General features: G+C 35.6%; 2 protein-coding genes across 2 annotated transcripts; one reads left to right on the top strand and one right to left on the bottom strand.

Moving 5' to 3' along the window:
• Positions 1 to 2,750: 2,750 nt before the first annotated feature.
• Positions 2,751 to 9,527, top strand: LOC105222047 (uncharacterized). The gene is made up of 3 exons (XM_011199225.4): positions 2,751 to 2,953; positions 7,593 to 7,711; positions 9,037 to 9,527. Exons 2-3 carry the CDS (start codon positions 7,695 to 7,697, stop codon positions 9,383 to 9,385), a joined length of 366 nt encoding a protein of 121 aa, XP_011197527.2. The 5' UTR covers positions 2,751 to 2,953; positions 7,593 to 7,694; the 3' UTR covers positions 9,386 to 9,527.
• On the bottom strand, positions 9,422 to 10,223 carry LOC105222048 (hypothetical protein). The gene has a single exon (XM_011199226.4). It carries the CDS (start codon positions 9,947 to 9,949, stop codon positions 9,614 to 9,616), a length of 336 nt encoding a protein of 111 aa, XP_011197528.2. The 5' UTR covers positions 9,950 to 10,223; the 3' UTR covers positions 9,422 to 9,613.
• Between the last annotated feature and the right edge of the window lie 11,669 nt (positions 10,224 to 21,892).

The raw sequence follows: 21,892 nt of genomic DNA, 5'->3' as shown, positions 1-21,892 counted from the left end.
TGAGCAAAATGTTGTTTTAGTGTTTGATAGGTTTTTCACCTCAATGAATTTGCTAAAGACCGTACCATTCCCTGCGATTGGTACATATATACGAACGCGTAAAGAGACTCCTGTATTTAGTGGACGTCTACAACGATCAGAAAGTCAATTCCAAATAAATTGCTATGGTATAATGGCTGCTCGATGGATGGCTTCGAAAGAAGTCCTGCTTGCTTCTAACTGTCATATGCCTACTAACGGGTGATTTTTTTGAGGTTAGGATTTTCATGCATTAGTATTTGACAGATCACGTGGGATTTCAGACATGGTGTCAAAGAGAAAGATGCTCAGTATGCTTTGACATTTCATCATGAATAGACTTACTAACGAGCAACGCTTGCAAATCATTGAATTTTATTACCAAAATCAGTGTTCGGTTCGAAATGTGAAAATCCGCTTTTTTATCGACAAATTTTGTTCAGCGATGAGGCTCATTTCTGGTTGAATGGCTACGTAAATAAGCAAAATTGCCGCATTTGGGGTGAAGAGCAACCAGAAGCCGTTCAAGAACTGCCCATGCATCCCGAAAAATGCACTGTTTGGTGTGGTTTGTACGCTGGTGGAATCATTGGACCGTATTTTTTCAAAGATGCTGTTGGACGCAACGCTACGGTGAATGGCGATCGCTATCGTTCGATGCTAACAAACTTTTTGTTGCCAAAAATGGAAGAACTGAACTTGGTTGACATGTGGTTTCAACAAGATGGCGCTACATGCCACACAGCTCGCGATTCTATGGCCATTTTGAGGGAAAACTTCGGACAACAATTCATCTCAAGAAATGGACCCGTAAGTTGGCCACCAAGATCATGCGATTTAACGCCTTTAGACTATTTTTTGTGGGGCTACGTCAAGTCTAAAGTCTACAGAAATAAGCCAGCAACTATTCCAGCTTTGGAAGACAACATTTCCGAAGGAATTCGGGCTATTCCGGCCGAAATGCTCGAAAAAGTTGCCCAAAATTGGACTTTCCGAATGGACCACCTAAGACGCAGCCGCGGTCAACATTTAAATGAAATTATCTTCAAAAAGTAAATGTCATGAACCAATCTAACGTTTCAAATAAAGAACCGATGAGATTTTGCAAATTTTATGCGTTTTTTTTTAAAAAAAAGTTATCAAGCTCTTAAAAAATCACCCTATATAACTAAAGTTAGCCGAAAACAAAAAGATGGTTCTAAATTAGAAGTTGATTGTCCACTAGCTATTGCAGACTACAACCGTATAATGGGGGGCGTAGACTTAGCAGATCAGAAGGCTGCAATATACGACATTAATCGTAAGTCGCAAAAATGGTGGGAAAAGGTTTTTACAAGATTTTTATGCTAGCTGTGGTTAACGCTTGGATTATATTTACACAACGTCAACGCCGTAAAATTTCGCTCATTCAATTTATTGTGCCATTAACCGAGTCAATGATAGTTGAAGGAATAAAGCACAAAAAGCTCACAACACGTCAATGTGGGGGAAGACCAGCAAAGCGATCACGAACTGAACGTCTAAATGTTGGCGATCATCTTCCTATTGAACAGCCTTCTCGTCGCCGATGCGTTCATTGCACTTCACAAAATAAGGAAACCAGAACCAAATACGTCTGTTCTGGATGCAACAACGCTTTATGTTTTAAATGTTTTGCTTCTTTTCACAAGTGACTTAAATTTGTAAAAGGAAAAATTAATACACAGTGAAATCCATTATTTTTTATTAAAAGTTGATATTTCATTTTTTGTTCCTTTTGGTATTATTGGGACTTATGCGTCCCACCTCAATGTTATTGGGATTATATATCCCAGGATAACCGTAAGGATATCCGATTTTTCAGGTATGCCAAACATCTTATATTTTAGTCATACTACAGTATTTGCTGCCGTAATGATGATAAAGGCAGTAAAGGAAACCGAGAGGAATGCCGAATACATTATTTTGATTCATCAGGAGCGATTAACTTATATCGCCCTCTGTAGACAGAACCACTCATATATAAGATAATCTTAAGTAACTGCCAAGAATATGATATTTGGATTTAGACTAAAGTTTAAGTTATACATGATCTGTTCTCGTCGAATTTCTAAACCTATTTCGCAGTTTGTTAACTTTAAGTTCACCCTGTATTTAACCTACAATAACAAATACTGAATAATATAGTTTGTAAATGCAATGAATCACTTAAAATAATTCAAACTGGATAGAACATACAAATATGGGACATCAAATTCTTTCATAGCATTTTTGAGTATGTAAATATGTATTTTTATAAATATTTACGTATTTATGGGCACGTAATTTGGTGTTTATTCACCTACTGATGTTGGCTTTTCACATATTCACACTTGATTTCATGTTCTCCTATGATGTTTACCAAGTATTGTACACATACATATGTATGTAGTACATACATACCTACAGCTTGAAACTACGTAGTAATATTATACATACAAATATTGACATATATAAAGCTATATAAATATATATGCACATATGTACATATATAATATTATATACTATACATGTTCAAACCCAATTTTTAACATGTTTGTGGCAATCGCTGCCTTCAATTATCACTTCTTTTGTGAAAAGTGAATTGTAAAACAAGACGGGCTTAAAAGGTTTATAAAAAGTGAGGCTTTTGCGGTTTTGGCTCACACTTTTATTATCTGGATAATCTTTTTTCACGCTACTCTGCTCAGCTTTGATTAGTTTCTCATCTCAGTCTCAGTTTCCAACGCGCACCTTCACGAAACGGTTGTATAGAATCTTATACTTGTATGTCTTAAAATAATTAAAATGTGTCAATAATAATTTTAAATGTCAAGGAAATATGAAAACTTGCGCACTTAATAAACCGAGTTGTATTTTTCGTGAAATTATTCGTTTCCGCTGAATCTGAGTCGAAACTAAAACTAAAAACTAAAAGGTAAAGCTCAAGCCGCAAGTGATAATAAATTATTGTGGTTATTTCGGGATGAAGTGGCTTTATCAATGAACTATACGCCAAGTGAAGCTGCGCATTTCCTTTGGTTTCATGAAAAATCCTTTTTTTTGAATGCGTTTTAGGTATAAAAAAAAAATTTCAAAAGTAATTGTTCCAAATTCATACATAAAAGGTGAAATTGATTGTGCTGCTTTATTTCTTCCTAAGTGAAAAAGAAATTTTGACACTGGAAATCCTGGTAAAGACTTGCCAGAACATGATTAATCTGCTGTAAAACTTACAGCTAGTGGTATCCGTTCTTGCGCTTTCTGTGCAATGTATTTAGAATTGGATTCCCAAATCATCAAACTCATCTTTGCTTTATACTTTCAATATCATCAATATTTTGAGTAAACAAAGCAATTTTTTATATATGAAAAAAATTAAATGATAGAGACGTTTAATCAAGTAGACCGGTTTTTTATTGCATTTGCTTGTTCAAAGCCTAACAATAAGTAATAAAATCTTAAATATACTATATTTAATACTATGCAAGCTCAGGGTTCTAGTGGAGCCTGTTGGGTTGCTCTTTAAAAATCTGGTAGTTCCGAAGTGGGGTTGACTACATGTCTTTTAGTTTTATGTTATAGTAAGAGGAAACATCGAAAGCCGATGTGCGGAACTTTAAACCCCTAAACCTAACCTAATCCCAACCTACGCCTCCTCCTCGGATTAAGTACTACTTGATGGGATAGAGAAAGCATAATATACTGATATATGTATACTCTAATATAGTTTTTTCGTAATCAGAGCTCACGCTCGGACTTCCTTTCAGCCTTTTACCAGAGGACTGACAGATAAGTACTGTCAAATTTTCCACCGGAAAACTTCTTTCAAGTGAATTTTTTTCTTTTTCCTTACATTTGAAAAACGAGAAAATTGAAAGAATACGTGCTCAGAGTCTTCTTTTCACTCCGTATACGTCGGACAGTACAGACTAAGGTCAATATGGAATCGGAATAGATAGCTTTTAAAGCATCTATGTCCACTCAGTATTTGGGTTAGGTGGAAATCTAGGTATCCATGCTGTCTACCTATCCACGAATATATATTCGGAATTAGTCTGTGGGTCCATCGTCTTTTGGTTGAGGTGTGCCACCGTTGCTACTACATTGTGATGTTTTTGATTCTGTCCTCTTTTTTTTCGTCTACAGATGGCTCTCCCTGGATGACAAGCTAGAACTTTAGCACCGTCGCTTGATATCGTTCTGAAAATACTTGTTACCCGTGTAGTAATGACCCTTTGCACAGCATTTATTTGTTTTGCATATGATTTTATATCTAGTGCCTGTATTTATATCAGTGCTGCATACAATATTACGGAACTCATTGCTTTTGCAATTAAAGGTCGCCGGTTGGAACGCACCATTGGTCATTATTCTTGATAGAACATTATATATGTATTTGGTTTGCTTTACCCTAAGTATACGCCAGGTGTTCCTTACATTTTAAATTGGAATCCAATATTATTCTCAGATACTTCAGCTGCGGGTGTGCAATAATGTCTCATCCACAGGAGAGGGCCTAAGAATGCACCTTATTGAACTTCACTGAGTGCCCTCGTCCGTGTCAAATAACAATCTACCATTTTCAAAATAGCTCATTATAAAACATATTTTCGAATAGTTTTGAGATACTTCTGATTATATTGCCCACTTTCCTGAGTTGAATGGATTCTTCATATCTAGGGTAAATAGCACGGGGAACTCGTTAAACCTCTAAGGATTTTAGGCAAGAACCTCTGTATTATATCAATATTAGTTTCACAGGTCGTACTCCACAGTTAAATATAATGCATCCATGTCGGCTTTATTACCGCCTCCCAGCTAATATAACAGAAAAGATACATACTCGTATGTATCTATTGTATGAACTGATTATAGTCTCATCTTATGGTAAGAAGAAGGTAGAGTATAGTAGCTGAAACACCCCAAAAATATTTCCGAAGTCTTTGTCCTAAATCCATTGTTAACACAAAAATGAATGCAAACTTCATTCCCTCTTGTGAATCGAAAACAACGGTAGAGAAAAAAATATTTTCAGTTGTACCTAAGCTAACCTATAATATTCTTTACAAATAAAAAGTTTAAAATAAAGTTTGATCGGTAATTTGTATTTGTGATACAATTTCAGCGATTTGCGAGAATTGAGCAACTTCTTGGGCAAGAAAAGGACGAGCATAAAATTTTCAAATTAATACATCAAAAACTGATGGACAGTCAGACGGTCAAACAGATCGTTTATATACACATTTTATTGGGTCTCCGACGTTTCGTTCTCAGTGTAACAAACTTCTTTGCAAACTTAAACTACTCTCTTTTGGAGATCAAGATGGGCTTAAGATATAGTATAAGTACAAGAGACAGCTTAACAAAAAAAGATTAACTATCTCTCTACCTATGTATAACTGAGAGCAACTACTAGACTATAATCTTTCGAAGGCTGAATTATTCAGTGAATTAAAAGAAATATCATTTATTTCCACATCGTTTTTGAAAATGCAACAAAATGTTGCAATTATACTACCCCATAAATCTGGAGGAAGGAAAGATTTGCGACTGATGTGCTAAGAGGTCTATGGGGTATTCGAGGTTAGCAAAAAACACCATAATATAACTGTTAACTAGTGTTATGAACCACAGCAACAGTAGAATCAGAGTGCTGTGGACCACCCTGTAAATATTTCTCTACAACTGTAAATTCGTATGTCATATGAAAAACTGTAAATATTTGTACACATATGCAGTCTTGTGACACAGTGTCCAACAAAAAAAAGTACACTCAAGCAAGAAGTACTCAATTGCAAATTATTTTAACGGTGTCGTTTTTGTTGAGTTGTTATAATTTTTTGTATGAGGATCGGGTGACCCTTCATTCGCATAAAAAATATGGTTGACAACTCCGCAGTTAATCGATTTTTGGGAATTCCCCCAATACTGCCAATGTGAAACGTGTGAAGGAAGACAAAAAAATATGAATAGAAGAAAAATTTGTATATTTTGTATAAAGTCACAAGCCATTATTTGTTTTTGTCTCGGTAAGCATTAATAGAGCCGAACTAAAGCTCGTTGCAAATAGTTTCACACTTTAGAAAAAAATGAGTAGGGCGAAGCATTGCAAGAGTGGGAAAAGAAAAAAACGGAGAAATGAAGGCTAAAGTATTCGAAGAATTGCATCTCTTATTTCTAATAACACTCTGCCACATTCATGCCTCAAACTCGATGAAGACAAAACTACCTACAAGCGCAGATGATTAGGTAGGAGACTGGAGTTCAAATTTGTGCTCGGTCAGTTGGAAAAGTCTGCTTAAAAATAAACTTTATTGTCGCAAAGAGTTCGCTGAAACTCATGTCTTATAAAATGTCCGAATAAATGTGAAAAAATGGCGTAACGTACTATGGACGGATGAAAGCGAAGTAATTGAGAGAAAGCATCATTCTATAAGGAGTCCTGGTGCTATGTGGGTCCTCTGCACTGGATAAAATAAACTATGGGCACATTTATTTACTAACAATCTTAGCTTCCATTTCAATCATATTTATTAATTAATTAATTGAAATTTTCTTATTTTCCGCTCTCTCCCAATGTGATTCGGCACAATGAAATTTCTTTGATTTTATTATTTGTAGCCAATAATATTATTTTAAACGTTTACTGTTTTTCATAGAACTTTTTTATGGGTTTTTGTTTTTAACAACGTCTGTTCTTATTTTTTGGCCCTTCACTGTGAGTACATGTATATGATTTTCAGAATATGACTACATTCCAATTTTTTCTAAAGCATCATCCCATATTTCACATCTCCAGTTTCGTACAGCTCAATAATTCTCTAAATGTCAAGTGCTTCTATACAAGGGACACTTGTCGGCGGCCACACTGCAGCCCGTTGCAACTGAAGGCACACAAGGCCACATGACCAGTAGTGTAGCGAACATTCTTGCTATCAAAATACGCCGCGTAAACAATTTTAAGATTTGTTTATTTATTATTCGAGCTTTGTTTTGATCAGCATATTTATTTTTTCTGTTTATATGTGACCATTCGCATAGTTCACATAATGTATTTGTAACCATATGTGCCATGTGAAAAATGTGGCAAGCTCAGAATGAATTCATGATTAGTCGGAAAGGAACATTTGACTAATCATTCTTTGGATCTCTTTGTGGGGAATCAACAGTTCATTCGAGCAAGTCCCATGAAGAGGCTAATAGCAGGCATCTCGTATGTATACCCAAAAGACTACAAATGTAGACCAATCGTTTTCAACTGTACCAACATGTAACAGTAAATCAATCTCCAATTAAATCATCCATATTTTCTTCTAGAACGTAATTGTATCCTAAAGGTATGTGTTCGAGACTAATGTATTCCCATTTGTACCTTATAGAGAGTAATCTTCTTAAAGACTTCTCACACTATTTTTGCTGGGGGTACTACATATTGTACATACATATATGTATGTATGTATATTACATAGGTATGAGTGCAGCCCTATCGGGCTCAATTAGCACTTGATGTGCCACTTTGATATACTACGTACTCACATACACACATTTTGAACTGGCTTGACTTCCCGTTTCAGATACTGGCCACACAGGACTTAAGTTTACATTTCACCGCTGCCACAACAGTTTCTTAAGAGACGCAGAGTAGTTCGGAGTCCCAATTAGCATATTTCACAAAAATGAAAAAGAAAAGCAGGTAAATAAATTTGAAATACATTTATTGCAAAAGCAAACACGCCAAATAAGAATTGTGGCGGAATTAACTCATATTCAAAGCGAGATTAAGAAATTTAAACAAAATAGTATATTAAAATAATACGTGAATTCCTGTTGCTGAAATTTGTGCTATCGAGTTTTGAAAAAGATATCAGAAATACAAAAATAAGAGTTAAATTTAAAAGAGAGTAGACGAAAGTTGTCAAGAATTATAAAAAAAAAAAAACAGTAAAAAAAAACAAGAAAATTTGTGATTTAACTATGGCAAAGGCAGACTTGCTTTCAACTGAATTAAATATAACTATTATATACAAGTTATAACAACATAGTGTTCTCCAAATAACGAAATAAAAGCGCAGCATTGTGATTCAGAAGAAAGATCTATTGATGGAGTAAGCAAGAATTATAATACATTCAAAATCTTCAAAGATAACCAGAGTGCTCGTGAAGAAATTTTAAGTTAAAATAATAAATGTTTCAGCAATAAATTATTATAAAAGTTATCCCATAAAATAAAACACGGCAATCTTACTTAATCACCTTACATTTATACATATTATACATTTATATACATTATATTTAAATCATCGGTAAATAAGAAATAAAAAACAAAGAAAAAAGAAAAAAGTGTTCAAGATATACAAAATCTCAAAAGCTTACTGCAGATGTGCATTCCGATCATATTTTTTGCGAACACCGTCAGTGTTAGGCAAAGAAATCTGGCCAAAGTGATATTCGTTCGCAAATTATTATACATAAAAGCATTTTTGTGGGTTTGGGGGTTGATTAGTCACTTATTACGGTAAGCGGTCACCGTACTTTTTTAAGACATCAAAGTGGTGATCATATTATATTCTCATATTCGGAATATGGAGGATATATAACGGATTCAAAGAAGATGCGAATTGTTCTATACTCTCAGTACGCAATGTGCTAAGTTATATTTCGAACATCCCTATATTTTCTGATGCCAAAGGTAATGAGGTATCCAAATTTTGAAATTAACTTGGATATAGACGGCTTGCTGTGGTTCCAAAAAGAAGCATAATAAGAGTGTTACTCGTCTATGACGTAAACTAATGTAGTTACATAACAAGAAAGTCAAACATGATAAATATTGTATTTTGAGCGAATAGTGAATATTTATAAATTGAATATTCGAAAATTTTCGACTGCGTGGGTTTTTTTTTATCTGAATGTATGTATGTCGAAGGGATCAGAGTAGGGAAAGGATAATCGCAATAAATTTTTTATAATAATGGATTTTTTAAGTATTTTACTCATTCTAAAAATATTCCATTTCAGCAAATCTACCGAAGTTCTCCTGGATAATTGTGAAAATGTACACATTGACGATTCAGGCACAATGTTACCCAGCGAGATCTCCGCAGCCACGAATCTCCTTGACAACAATAACACAACCGCCATTAAAACGCAAAGTCCAGACACAAGGCTCGACATTGAACTTCCGCTTTCAGGCGAGAGAGCGAATAAAACACTCGCTGATATAGCAAATGAACCATCGATTTTCCGCCATCCACCGCCGCCTTGGTATCGCAATTGGACAACCGCTGGCATCGTGCTTTGTGTGATCTATAATTTGACCATAGTTCTACTCCTAGTTATGGGATTCTTCAAGTTCCGCCAAAGCTGAAGCGGAATAAATTGTCTAATTTAAAATCACATTCCATAAATTTTTTCCAATGTAACGAAAACTTTAATTTTACATCATATCCATATAGTATTATAAGGCCATATTAAACGATTAAATATATACACATACATATATACACTTATATTTGGTATTTACACAATTTAGCACTCGGTACTTGTTTTCACATAACACTCCTTTATAAGTTCTCCATTTTTACTAATTCAACATTCAACGCAAATTCTTGCTGAAGACTTCGAACCAAATGAAGATGAGCGCCATAACAAAATATCCCAACAATAGCAGCACTACGGTTGTAGGATCAGCGGAGAAAATCGAATGGATCAGCGCCACGGAACCAGTCATGAGCACCACGAAGAGAAAGCAGACCATCATCACCGTTGCAGTATCTCGATACCAAGCCAAACTTGGATCGGGCGGTGCCGGGCGCACCACCTTCGAAGGGCGATATTCCTGCAGGTATTGCGTCTCGAAACCGCTGCTAAAATCGACATCATCGAACGCCGGCGTCTTCTTGGCTTTCTCCGCATCCACGTCCACGGACATATTTAATTATTATTGACTTCCAACAATGAAATGCAATTTAATTTGTTTTGCTATGAACTCCAGTTACTGTGACTAATATTCTGGGAATCGGTGAAGCCGATTATGACCGATGCCTTCCGTCACTATTTCCACGTCTATGCGGTCACTTAGTATACTGCCTATCAGCACCTCAATTGATCGATTTTGAAGGTGGCAGCTGTGCTTTCCACAACAATAGTTAATTCAAGGTGATAAGTATTACAGTTGAGAGCCACAATTAGCCTACATTTCTAATAGTAAACTTAGTACAGCTACAACAAACAATAACTTTTGTATTTAGTAAAAACGTTTTCACAGTTATCTGAACACTTCGCTATCGATTCATTGCGTTTGTGTTCATAAACGTTCTGATAAGATAGTGCGGTATAGTGCTCCCATATACTGAGATGGTGGCACTTGCACTAAAAATGCACGTAATTATGATTTACAAGATGTTTGGCCAAGTTCCTCTCTCACTACTTAGCCCGCTACTTTCGAATCCCAGTAATTCAAGTTTTACATCAGAAAATCCCAAAATTTGGCAGAGCTTAATGTTTTCTGAGTGTTAATTTAAGCGCCTATTTATGTGTGCATTTGTATACTTTTCGTTATGGGATTTGAATCCGCAGCTCACCGAGTGCTTATCGTGCACTGAATCTACTTTACTTTAGCTAATGCTACTGTACCGTAGTTGAGTACACTCTTTGAACAGCTGTATAGAGTTAGAGTCATAGTTGTAGTGATTAAAAAAGAATTAACGAGTAAACAAAAATTTTTTTCTCATCTAACGGGTGATTTTTTTGAGGTTAGGATTTTCATGCATTAGTATTTGACAGATCACGTGGGATTTCAGACATGGTGTCAAAGAGAAAGATGCTCAGTATGCTTTGACATTTCATCATGAATAGACTTACTAACGAGCAACGCTTGCAAATCATTGAATTTTATTACCAAAATCAGTGTTCGGTTCGAAATGTGTTTCGCGCGCGTGTTTTGTTCAGCGATGAGGCTCATTTCTGGTTGAATGGCTACGTAAATAAGCAAAATTGCCGCATTTGGGGTGAAGAGCAACCAGAAGCCGTTCAAGAACTGCCCATGCATCCCGAAAAATGCACTGTTTGGTGTGGTTTGTACGCTGGTGGAATCATTGGACCGTATTTTTTCAAAGATGCTGTTGGACGCAACGTTACGGTGAATGGCGATCGCTATCGTTCGATGCTAACAAACTTTTTGTTGCCAAAAATGGAAGAACTGAACTTGGTTGACATGTGGTTTCAACAAGATGGCGCTACATGCCACACAGCTCGCGATTCTATGGCCATTTTGAGGGAAAACTTCGGACAACAATTCATCTCAAGAAATGGACCCGTAAGTTGGCCACCAAGATCATGCGATTTAACGCCTTTAGACTATTTTTTGTGGGGCTACGTCAAGTCTAAAGTCTACAGAAATAAGCCAGCAACTATTCCAGCTTTGGAAGACAACATTTCCGAAGAAATTCGGGCTATTCCGGCCGAAATGCTCGAAAAAGTTGCCCAAAATTGGACTTTCCGAATGGACCACCTAAGACGCAGCCGCGGTCAACATTTAAATGAAATTATCTTCAAAAAGTAAATGTCATGAACCAATCTAACGTTTCAAATAAAGAACCGATGAGATTTTGCAAATTTTATGCGTTTTTTTTTAAAAAAAAAAGTTATCAAGCTCTTAAAAAAATCACCCTTTATTTGCTTTTAATATATTATGTAGTAGGTTGCATAGCATTTAGAAAATGTGCATTTGACAGCTGACATTTTATAAGCAACTTTAAATATTAAATAAATATTTCATTAAGTATTAACTAAGGAGTAAATTACGTCGGGTGATTAAACTTAGAATATTCATCCGAACGCCTGTTGCTCTCATGTCCACTTATTATTTCTACTGTCTTTTTTTCAATAACATTACTATATTCGACAAGGTATTATACCAAACAGTTTTCTGGGAGATTGATTCTTAACTAAGAAAGTGATATTTCTTCATTTTTCGAAGCTAAGGTTCGCATTTGAAATATTTGCTTTCGAAGTTTGAATTTTAGCTTATTTCATAAATCCTCATATTTCATTGTTATAATATAATATTTTATAGATGCCATAATTTCCCTCAACAATGTATTATATCTGTGTTTACTAAATTTATAAAAATTAAAAATGAAACGCAAAAGTCAGCTCAATTATAAAAATAAGGGTTTGCCTTTTATGTTTTATATACATATGTATATGTATGTATATGATTTCAATAAAATTACCGCCGCGGCTGGCTCAAATAAATTCTAGCCGAAAGGTCTAATTTTTAACGATTTGGGGCGTACGGCAGCAAAAAAGAAGAGTATTTTCTTCCAAGACGTCAAGAGGCTTTCGATGACCGCACAAAAAATAGCCCAAATGTTTTAAATCGTACGATCTTAGAGAACACCACAGATCGACGACACGAGGTAATACGTTCACAAAATGTTTTCTTCAATAATTGGTTATTCTGTTGGGGACATGGCATGTAGAGCAGTCTTGTTGGAACCGACGATCGTCCAAATCAACATTCTCCTATTTAGGGTCTATAGTATTCCTCATTGACATTAACTTTATGGCCGCCTTAATTTTTGATGAAATATGGGATTACCTCTGCTCATAGATTACACCAAACAGTGACTTTTCGAGAATATAACGGTATCTCAGTTTAGGCTTTTGGATTATCATCGTTCCAAATGCTAAAATTTTGCTTGTTAAACCAAATTCAGTCAACTATTATTTTGGTAATAAGCATTTACGATTTACACACCTTGTTCATTATGAAATGGCAAGTCACACTGAGTATAAACCAAGTAACAGCTCTTAAAAAGAACAACTCTGAGAGAAGTAGTGCCTCATTGAAACAACAAGTCTAAAAACGCCCTCTATATTTGTTTACTGCAATAAAAGCACATTCATAGATAGTATTCATTTCGGATACACTAAAGATATTGTAAATAAGGTAGACTATTACGATAGTAAATACAGTACCGGTTTTCCCAATAGGAATGATATGATTTCTAAATTTCTTTTTGACCATTTTTAATATGTCAGGATCTGTAATCTTTTTTTCATTGCATTCAGTAATGTTTACAAATTCATCGTAGAAAGATATACTCGTACGCAAGAACAACGTTTACAAATTATTCAATATTTTTTTCAAAATAATCGTTCGAAAATTGCAACTGTTGGTGCTCTTTTGCCTTTTATGGTCGTAATATTCGTATAAATACCTGTGCCCGATATTGCTCGAATTGTTGCGTGCATTTCTTTTACATAATGTTTAAGTGCTAAGAGGACAAAGAACCGCTGAAAGTAATGAAAATATTGCTGTCGTTCAGGCAAGTGTTGCTGAGGACCGTAATTTTTTCGATTTGAAGACGTTCTCAAGAATTGAAAATTTCTCAAATCAAAACCTGACGGATTTTAAGAAAGGATTTGGGCTTGTATCCGTATAAATTTGCTCTTACTCAAGAACTGAAGACATTGGACTACCGTAAACGACGTGAGTTCACTGATTTTGCCTTCGAACAACTTGAAAACAATAACGATTGTTGAAGATCGATTTCACCGATGAGTCTCACTTTCATCTGAGTGGTGCGGTAAATAAACAAAACTGTCGACTCTAGTACGAAGAAAATCCATAAATTATTCATTAGCAAATTTCACATTCACCTAAAACTTATGTGGTTTATGGCCTGGTGGAATAGTCGGTCCGTACTTCTTTCGAACTGATGCTGGCGACTGTCAATGGAGAGCGGTATACAATGTTAATGTAACGATATCACAATCTTTATGACCGCAATTGGAAAAAGATGATGTTGACAACATCTGGTTTCAGCATCTGATTGCACCAACCGAATTATTGTGAGAAAAGTTTAGAGATTCGATTATTTCAAGAAATTGTGGAATTGAATGGCCTCCAAAAAGATGTGATTTAACACCATTAGACTATTTCTGTGGGGTTATTTGAAGATATTGGTCTTTAGCAGTAAACCAGACTCTCTTCAAGCTTTAGAAGCCAATATTGTACGTTACTAAAAGGGGTATTCCAATATTAAGTTCATTGTATTAGCTCCTGCAAAAGAAGTCGTAGAGGCAATTTGAATGATGTTGCATTGAGAATTTACATGTATCGACTATGTCGAACACTAAATTAAATACATTTCAATTTCCTTAACAATTAGCGTGTTTTCTTTTTTTTTTAACCCTCGTCGAGACCAACGGGTCTGGCCAGGCATATTTTGTTTTTAAATGTTATTTAAATATATTTAGAGTGTAGCAAACGACTTGCGCTTCCAGGTAGCTTCCTAGAATTTTATTGTCTATAGAATTCAGAAAAAAAAACTCAAGGATATCGTATCGAAAAGGACGAAAAAAGGATATTATAATATTACACCTTAGTCGAGACCAATGGTGCTTGGCTAGACCCCATATGTTTTGTATGAAAATATATGAACTTTGGAATGTTTCTATCACTTCGCACGGTTAATTTATCTGTTTTCATGTTCATTGCATGTCCAAATTGGTTTGTATGTTTATCTAGGTCAAATACTTTAGCCGCTAGAGCGTTTTAAAGGTTAAGAAAAAATGTATTTTTTCTCAAAATGTTACATTTTTTGTGAACGCTATTGCGACGCCCCTGGTAGAGATAGAGGGAAGGTTGAGGGCTTCCCTGAAAGCCCCAGGGGCGAACTAACTCGCAAAATGGTGTTGATCTCCCCCGGCCCCATACCTCCCCAACTGTAGTGAAACAAAGGGGGGGACATGGTGAAAACCCATTTTCGCTTATTGCCACGCCCCCGGTGGGGCCTTGGGGGCAATTGGGCCTTGAAATTATACATTTCCTGAAAGCTCTTTAAATTACCCAACCGGTGCAATTTATTTGACCAACCTAAGTCAAATACTTTAGCCGCTAGAGCGCTTTAAAAGGTTAAGAAAAAATGTATTTTTTCTCAAAATGTTACATTTTTTGTGAACGCTTTTGCTACGCCAAGCGTGAACAAAGCGGTAAATTTGATTTCAATCAAATTGAGAGGTAAGAAATTTCAAAAATCTATCTATATTGTACATATATGAGCGTAAATACAACACGTATTTCCATACAAATGTATGTAAACACATAGGGGCCTAGCCAAGCACCATTGGTCTCGACTAAGTGTATCAGACCGTTGGTCTCGACGAGGGTTAAAGAAATCATATCGCTCTTATTGGAAAACCCCGTATATTCTAAATACATACGTATATCGAAGTTAGTGACCCCCAGCAGTATACTTAAATATTAATTTCGAATAATATTTGTTTATTATTCTTTTGAGGTTAAAGCTTTTATTTTATTGGCAATCTAAAATTAGTTTTACGATTTCTCACTTTCTTCCTTTTGTTTATTCAACTAATTCGATGTGTTAATTAAACAACTACGACTATGTAAATATGTACGACGAATAATGTGACTTAAATTTAGAACAAACGAAGATCTGGTAATATAAATAATCATTAATATGTGAGTAAAAATTCGAAATTATATATAAATATTGTTAAATTATTTGAACCTGATAGATATGCCAAGAATCACACATATTCCGAGTTAAACCCAATGACTCAGGTAGTGGCGTCTTATTGGGCACAAATTGTTCAATACCTGTCGCATCGCTCAACTGGTTTTATTTTCGGAATAGTGGAATTAAAAGGTAAAATGCCCAAAAAGATAAAATAAATAGATTTAGTCGTGTTTAAACGTAATTGAATTGTCGAAGCAAGCGCAGCTGTCTTATCAGAATTGTTTAACATGTCGCAACAGTAAATCAATAACGATCTTTAAATTCATAAATATGTTTCATTGTGTGTCCGTATATACAGTATGTATGTACATTTGGACATTGTGTATATTATGTGCACTTCAAACGCTTGATATAAAACGCTTATCGCCTCTTGCCTTTTATACTACCGCAACATGCCGCTTCAGATTATAATTGTTTTGTTCATCTATCAGTTTTTTGTAACACATAATACTAATCGAGATATACTATATGTAGTTATATATTATATGTATATGTATACACATATACAAGTAAGTAAGTCGATAGTTCATATAATATTTGTTCTGCGTGAATTTGGTTACTGTAGCTTTAGTAGTTTAGGAGATATGTACATTGAACTTATTAGAGGGCGGGCGCACGCCTACTTTTTCAACATTTTTCGCCCACAGGTGCCCAGAAAACCCCGCGTACTAAGTTTCATTAAGATATCTAAATTTTTACTCAAACTTGCACGGACAGACGGACAGACAGTCAACCGGATTAAAACTTTTCTTGTCATCCTGATCATTTATATTGGGTAGTCGAAAAAGTCTTTTCTTATTTCTAATCAAACTTCAACTTATTTCTTTTTACTAAAAAATAAATACACAAATATTTGTACCATTTTGGTCGACCACTTTTTGCCATTTTTCCGCTAGAGACATTATTCCATCAGTCTAATACTTGCATCAATGTAAATCGAAATTTCGAAATTTCCAGAATGGTTGCTGGAATGGTTTTTGTTTGGTACCGTATCGAAGATGGAAGATCAAAAACAGCATTTTCGACATATTTTACTATTTTATTATCAAAAGGGTAAAAATGCAGTTCAGACAAGGCGAAGATAATGTGATATATACGTAAATGATGTGTTGACCGAACGCAAATGCCAAAATAGGGTTTCGTTGTTAATTCTGTGATCAGCTGGAAAAATTGAGTAATGCACTCAAATAGAAGAAGAGGCCAGAATCCATAGAAAAGTTAATCCAGGATAATGCGAGTCCTCATACAAATTTCATGACTCTCCGAAAGCTTTCGCAGATTGAATAAGATGTGTTACCACATCCACCAGACTTGGCACCTTCGGACTATTACTTCTACCAGTCTCGGGAAAATTTTCTGGATGGCAGAACCTCAACCTGAAATCAATGCGTGGAAACCACTTGAACCAGTTTTTGCCTGCAAGGATCAAACATTTAATGAACATGGATTCAGTATCTTGCCTGAAAGATATTAAATCAAAATGGAGAATATAAAATTTCTAAAAATCTTTTACACAATAAAAACTGGTATTTAAAAAAATTAAGTTACTTAGTAAACGACCCGATGTACTTGTATATATACATATATAAACGACCATTATATCCGATATTTAGTCTACCGATATCCCACCACTATAGCATAAGCTGCCACACAGCCGAAACAATCAAAAACAAATTCTTGTATAGAAACTTTTTTATTTGTGAAGGGTATTATAGCTTCGTTACAAACGAAGTAAACGTTTTTTTCTTGTTTTAACTTTAAATCGGTTATACAATGGCTCCCAACCAATGCGATTATGGTCTTTAGGTCGTATTAGAATAATAACTTTACAACTGTCTTTTAAACTTATTTAAATGAATCTTATTTACTCTACTTTCCGCTGGCTGATCGGCTTCGTGCGATTTGTATCTTCTGTGCTTTGTGCCCACTTCCATCCGAGGAGAAAGTGATACGGTGTTGGCAATGGATATGTAGCACTCGTATTCTCGCTAGACAGCTTGTTGAGTTGCTTGCCACAGCGTTTGCACCAAAAACTTTTGATGGGAAAAGTTTGCGCGCATTCCGCGTCCGGGAGCGACAAAGACTGCTTCCTTACTTGTTTCCCACCCTGTGAGAATACGAAGTTGGAGGTGAAAGAAATTTGATGCGTGCACGTTGCTGCCAACACAGCGGCTGGCAAACCCCGCCACTCATTGGCCGGCTTTAGTGTCGTCCGATAACCTGCGTCGGCCAGGTAATAGCAAGTGGCTGGAGTTCTTAAGACTATAGGTGCCAGGGATGAGGCCATTGCGCGCGTATACAAGTAAAGGTGCTTTGAAAGATTTATGAGACGGAAACTATAAGATTAAAGTGAAATATTGAGAAGCTGCTGGAGCAGAAGCAATTTTTTCACACCAAAAGCTGCGCGACTAGACAACAACCAAACTCGCCATTATGAAGATTGAAAGTTGTTGTTGTTATCGAGTTTAGTTTAGTTATGAAGAAGTGAAACTAGAAATTATGTTTGTAAGTATCAGATTTATCGCAGATAGAAACCATAACTTATGGATGAAGTTTGTTTGATTAGCGGACGCTTCACTTTCACTTTGTCTCGCAACGGTTTCTTCTACGCACTTAGTCAACTCATTACTACAAGTGGCGGTATTAATTACAGCTACTAAGCCTGGCAGCCAAATGTGTTAAGAGATATGCCCGCGTACTGAGGAGCAATGTATCACCAAAACAGCTCAATCACTTGCTTGAGCGTGTCTAGTTTTTAAATAGATTTAAGATTTTATAACTTATTGTTAGGCTTTTAAAATAAAAAGCAGATTCAATAAATAAAGAGATATTGAAACAAAAAAATGTGTTAAGTGGTCAGTAGAGTAATGTTTTTTCAAAAATTTTTTTTTTTTTGCTTTTTCTGTTCCCTTATACCCTTAATGTTGGAAGGTTTCGAAAAAGGCCCAAAAATAATAATTAAGGGTATGCCAATTTTTCAATGTTCATGTCCATCTTTGTATGCTTTTACAGCACCTATAACTTTAAAGCCGTTTTTCTCAAAACACACTTTTTAAACTGGCTGACATGATTCCGGTCAACTACTCATCCGATTTGCTTATTTTTTTTTTTTTAAATATTCACAAAACGCATGGCTATCGTTTCTATATTTTTTATAATTTATTGACAATGTTATGACAAAAGTGATGTAAAAAAACATGGGGAAAAATTAAAAAAAGAAATATTAATTACTTTTTTATTTATCAAAAATTTTTCATGATTCTAGTAGGGACGATAACCATTCACGTATTTTTAAGAATAAATTGGGGATTTGTGTTTCACATGGTTCAAACATGAGAAATCGTGTCCGCCAGTGAAAAAACGCATCTCATTCACCCAGCCATTCCTTCAACAGATATTATCAAAAAATTCCGAAAAAATTTGTTTATACACTCCTCGATATACATCATGATACAATATGTGAAAAAAGTTCTATTGTAGAATAAAAATTTGTACTGACCCCTTAGCGTTTTTTCTTGTTTGTTTTACCTTCGACAATGATGAGTTAGAGGCTTATTTTGACATTTCTCGTTCTTTATCTATCTAATCAAATTTGACTCGAACTCGGACTGTAAAAATTTATTTAGATTGATGTATCCTTTTGTTATGTTCGTGTGATGTTTAATCTCCATATGTCAATAAATCTGCCGTTCGCGTTCGTATCGCGATTTCTACCAAGGAAAAAAATTTGACAACAAATTTACTTATAACTTTGTGTTCGCAATTGAATCACAGCTACGAAATCGTTGAAAATATTGCAGAAATGTTTTGAAAAGTCTGCTTTATCAAAAAAACTTACGTCATGCGAAGCGTCCAACCACCTCAGTTAATGGCTATCATATCAAAAAAATAAAAAACAAACCAAGAAACTTTGGTTAGAAATCGTCACGTTGGCATCAGAGAGATAGCATAAGATCTCAAAATCTTTTATGAATCGACTCAACATATTTTAGTTACTGTTTTGGTTACGAAGCATATCAATGCGAGATTCGCAACAAAAGTCCTGAATCTTTTTCAAAACAGGCGTCAGGTAAAGGTCGCAAAAGAGATGCATAGCTAAGTATTCCACATTTAAAAACGCCTAATCGCTGGGAAAGTTATGAGTGTTCGAATATTCTCTAGAACAATTATCAACTTTGGGCCTGGTTATGTTAAATTCAGTTCAGATTCCGCGGGGGGGGAACATCTTTATCCCACTTGAACAGCTACACAAGTTTTTCAAACAAGCAAAACCAAACTAACATAATGTTTACCAATTTTTCGTGTACACTAACCGATTTGAGTAGTATTTACCAATCTTTAAATTCGATTTTGACAAAACTAAATACCTATGGTACTGCCCTATGCCGCTATGTCTGAACTTGGTATCCGCGCAAAGCTAATACGGCTGAGTAAGTTGACGTTGAGCAAAACCAAAATCTACGTCAGGATCGGAAAGAACCTCTCCGAGCCGTTCAATACCAATCGGGACTCGTTAGCAAGTGACTTTTTTAATATATTGCTGGAAAAAATAATACGCCTCGAAATCCAACGCAGAATATCTCTTCCCAACAGGTGCTTTTTTTGACTTTGTATGTCCAAACAAAGACCTGCTATATGATGCAGAGGCATGGACGATGATAAGTCGACGTTACGAGTTTTCGAGACAGAGGTTCTGCGGAAGATTTAAGGTCTTTTGCTTGTTGGCCACGGCGAATATCGCATTCGATGGAACGATTAGGTGTATGAGATATACGACGGATTGCCATAATTCAGCAAATTAAAAGACAGCGGCTACGCTGGCTAGGTCATGTTGTCCGAATGGATGAAAACAATCCAGCTCTGAGAGTATTCGACGCAGTACCCGCCGGGGGAAGCAGAGGAGGACGAAGACCTCCATTCCGTTGGAAAGACCTAGTAGAGAAAGACCTGGTTACACATGGAATACCCAGTTAGCGCCAAACAGCGAAAACGAAGAATGACTGCCGCGCTGTTGTAAACTCGGCTATATCCGTATAAGCAGTTTCTACGCCAATAAAGAAGAACTACATTCTTTAAAGAATTCTATTCAAAAGTTAAAGATCATTCCAAGGATTTACGATATGTGCTGGTTAATAACAAATGTCCATCACAATGTGAGTGCGAAAACACTTCTTGCATCAATCAAGTTGACAAATCCCCTCAAATTACTTTTTGGTGTTAAACAATTATTTCTTTTCATGCGCTTAAAGCCGATAGATAAAGGAAATCGCCTTGAAATTTATGCATTTCTGTATCTTTGTTTACATACGAGTAAAATTATATATGTATAGGTAATGTTTGTATATACATACATATGTAGGTCACCGAAGATTGTAGCCATTTAATTGGCTGTTAATATGCATGTCTGTCCATGGAGTTCGTTATTGAATTTGAAAAGCAAATCTTAAATTACCTCGTTTGCATAAAATGCCACATTGCTCGAATTGAAATGCTCAAAATGGCAGAAAAAACACGCTCAACCAAAATGCACAAAATTATTGCGCTCCGGGCCAAAATTTGTTTTGCTTAATTGCAATAAAATAATTTCAACCTTTGCATACATGTGTACGCAACATTTGTTTGCAACATGTTTACATAAGCACAGCTAAGACAAACACAAAATTAAAGCGATTAAAAAGCCAACCAAGTGAAGATGGCCAAGTGATAAAATGACAAAATCTTTCTTCGCCTCTTCGTCTCTTTGTGCGTGGCCTCGGCTGTGAGTGTGCAACTGTAAATATTTGACAACATTCTGCATATTTCACAGTTATGTGTTTTCTTTTTACAATACACACTCGTACGTACGTGCGTGTGTGTGTGCGCATCCTAATTCTATTTAATAAATAAATTTAAAGCTGCATCTGCACAAATAAAGACTATGCACTCACCTGCCACAAAACAAAATAAAATCAAATACGAAAACCAAAAATAAAGTTAAGTGAATGAAGACAACGAAACGAAGCAAAAGTCGGCGAAGCGTACGTAAAGACTTTCTTATTTATGCATATGTGATCAGATTATATGTAAAAACGCTTGTAAAACTGATTGCCTGGTAAGAAAGATCCTTCGGAAAGAGCTTACTGATCAATTATTGACAAAATCCATCCAATCTAGTGAAATTTGTGCTCAAAATTTGCTTATAATGGAAGAAGTGTTGTTTGTTCCCACAACATGAAGTTTCTTCTTGCCAAGGACCGTCAACTCAACAGCATACGTCATATATTGATTACGCTGACGGCTAATTTAATTGAAGGAAGAGGAGAAGTATAGAAGTCAGGAAC

Source organism: Bactrocera dorsalis, chromosome 1 (assembly GCF_023373825.1).
Source record: "Bactrocera dorsalis isolate Fly_Bdor chromosome 1, ASM2337382v1, whole genome shotgun sequence".
Taxonomy (NCBI): domain Eukaryota; kingdom Metazoa; phylum Arthropoda; class Insecta; order Diptera; family Tephritidae; genus Bactrocera; species Bactrocera dorsalis.
The sequence above is the reverse complement of the archived record's forward strand: the minus strand, read 5'-3'. Positions and strand labels throughout refer to the sequence as shown.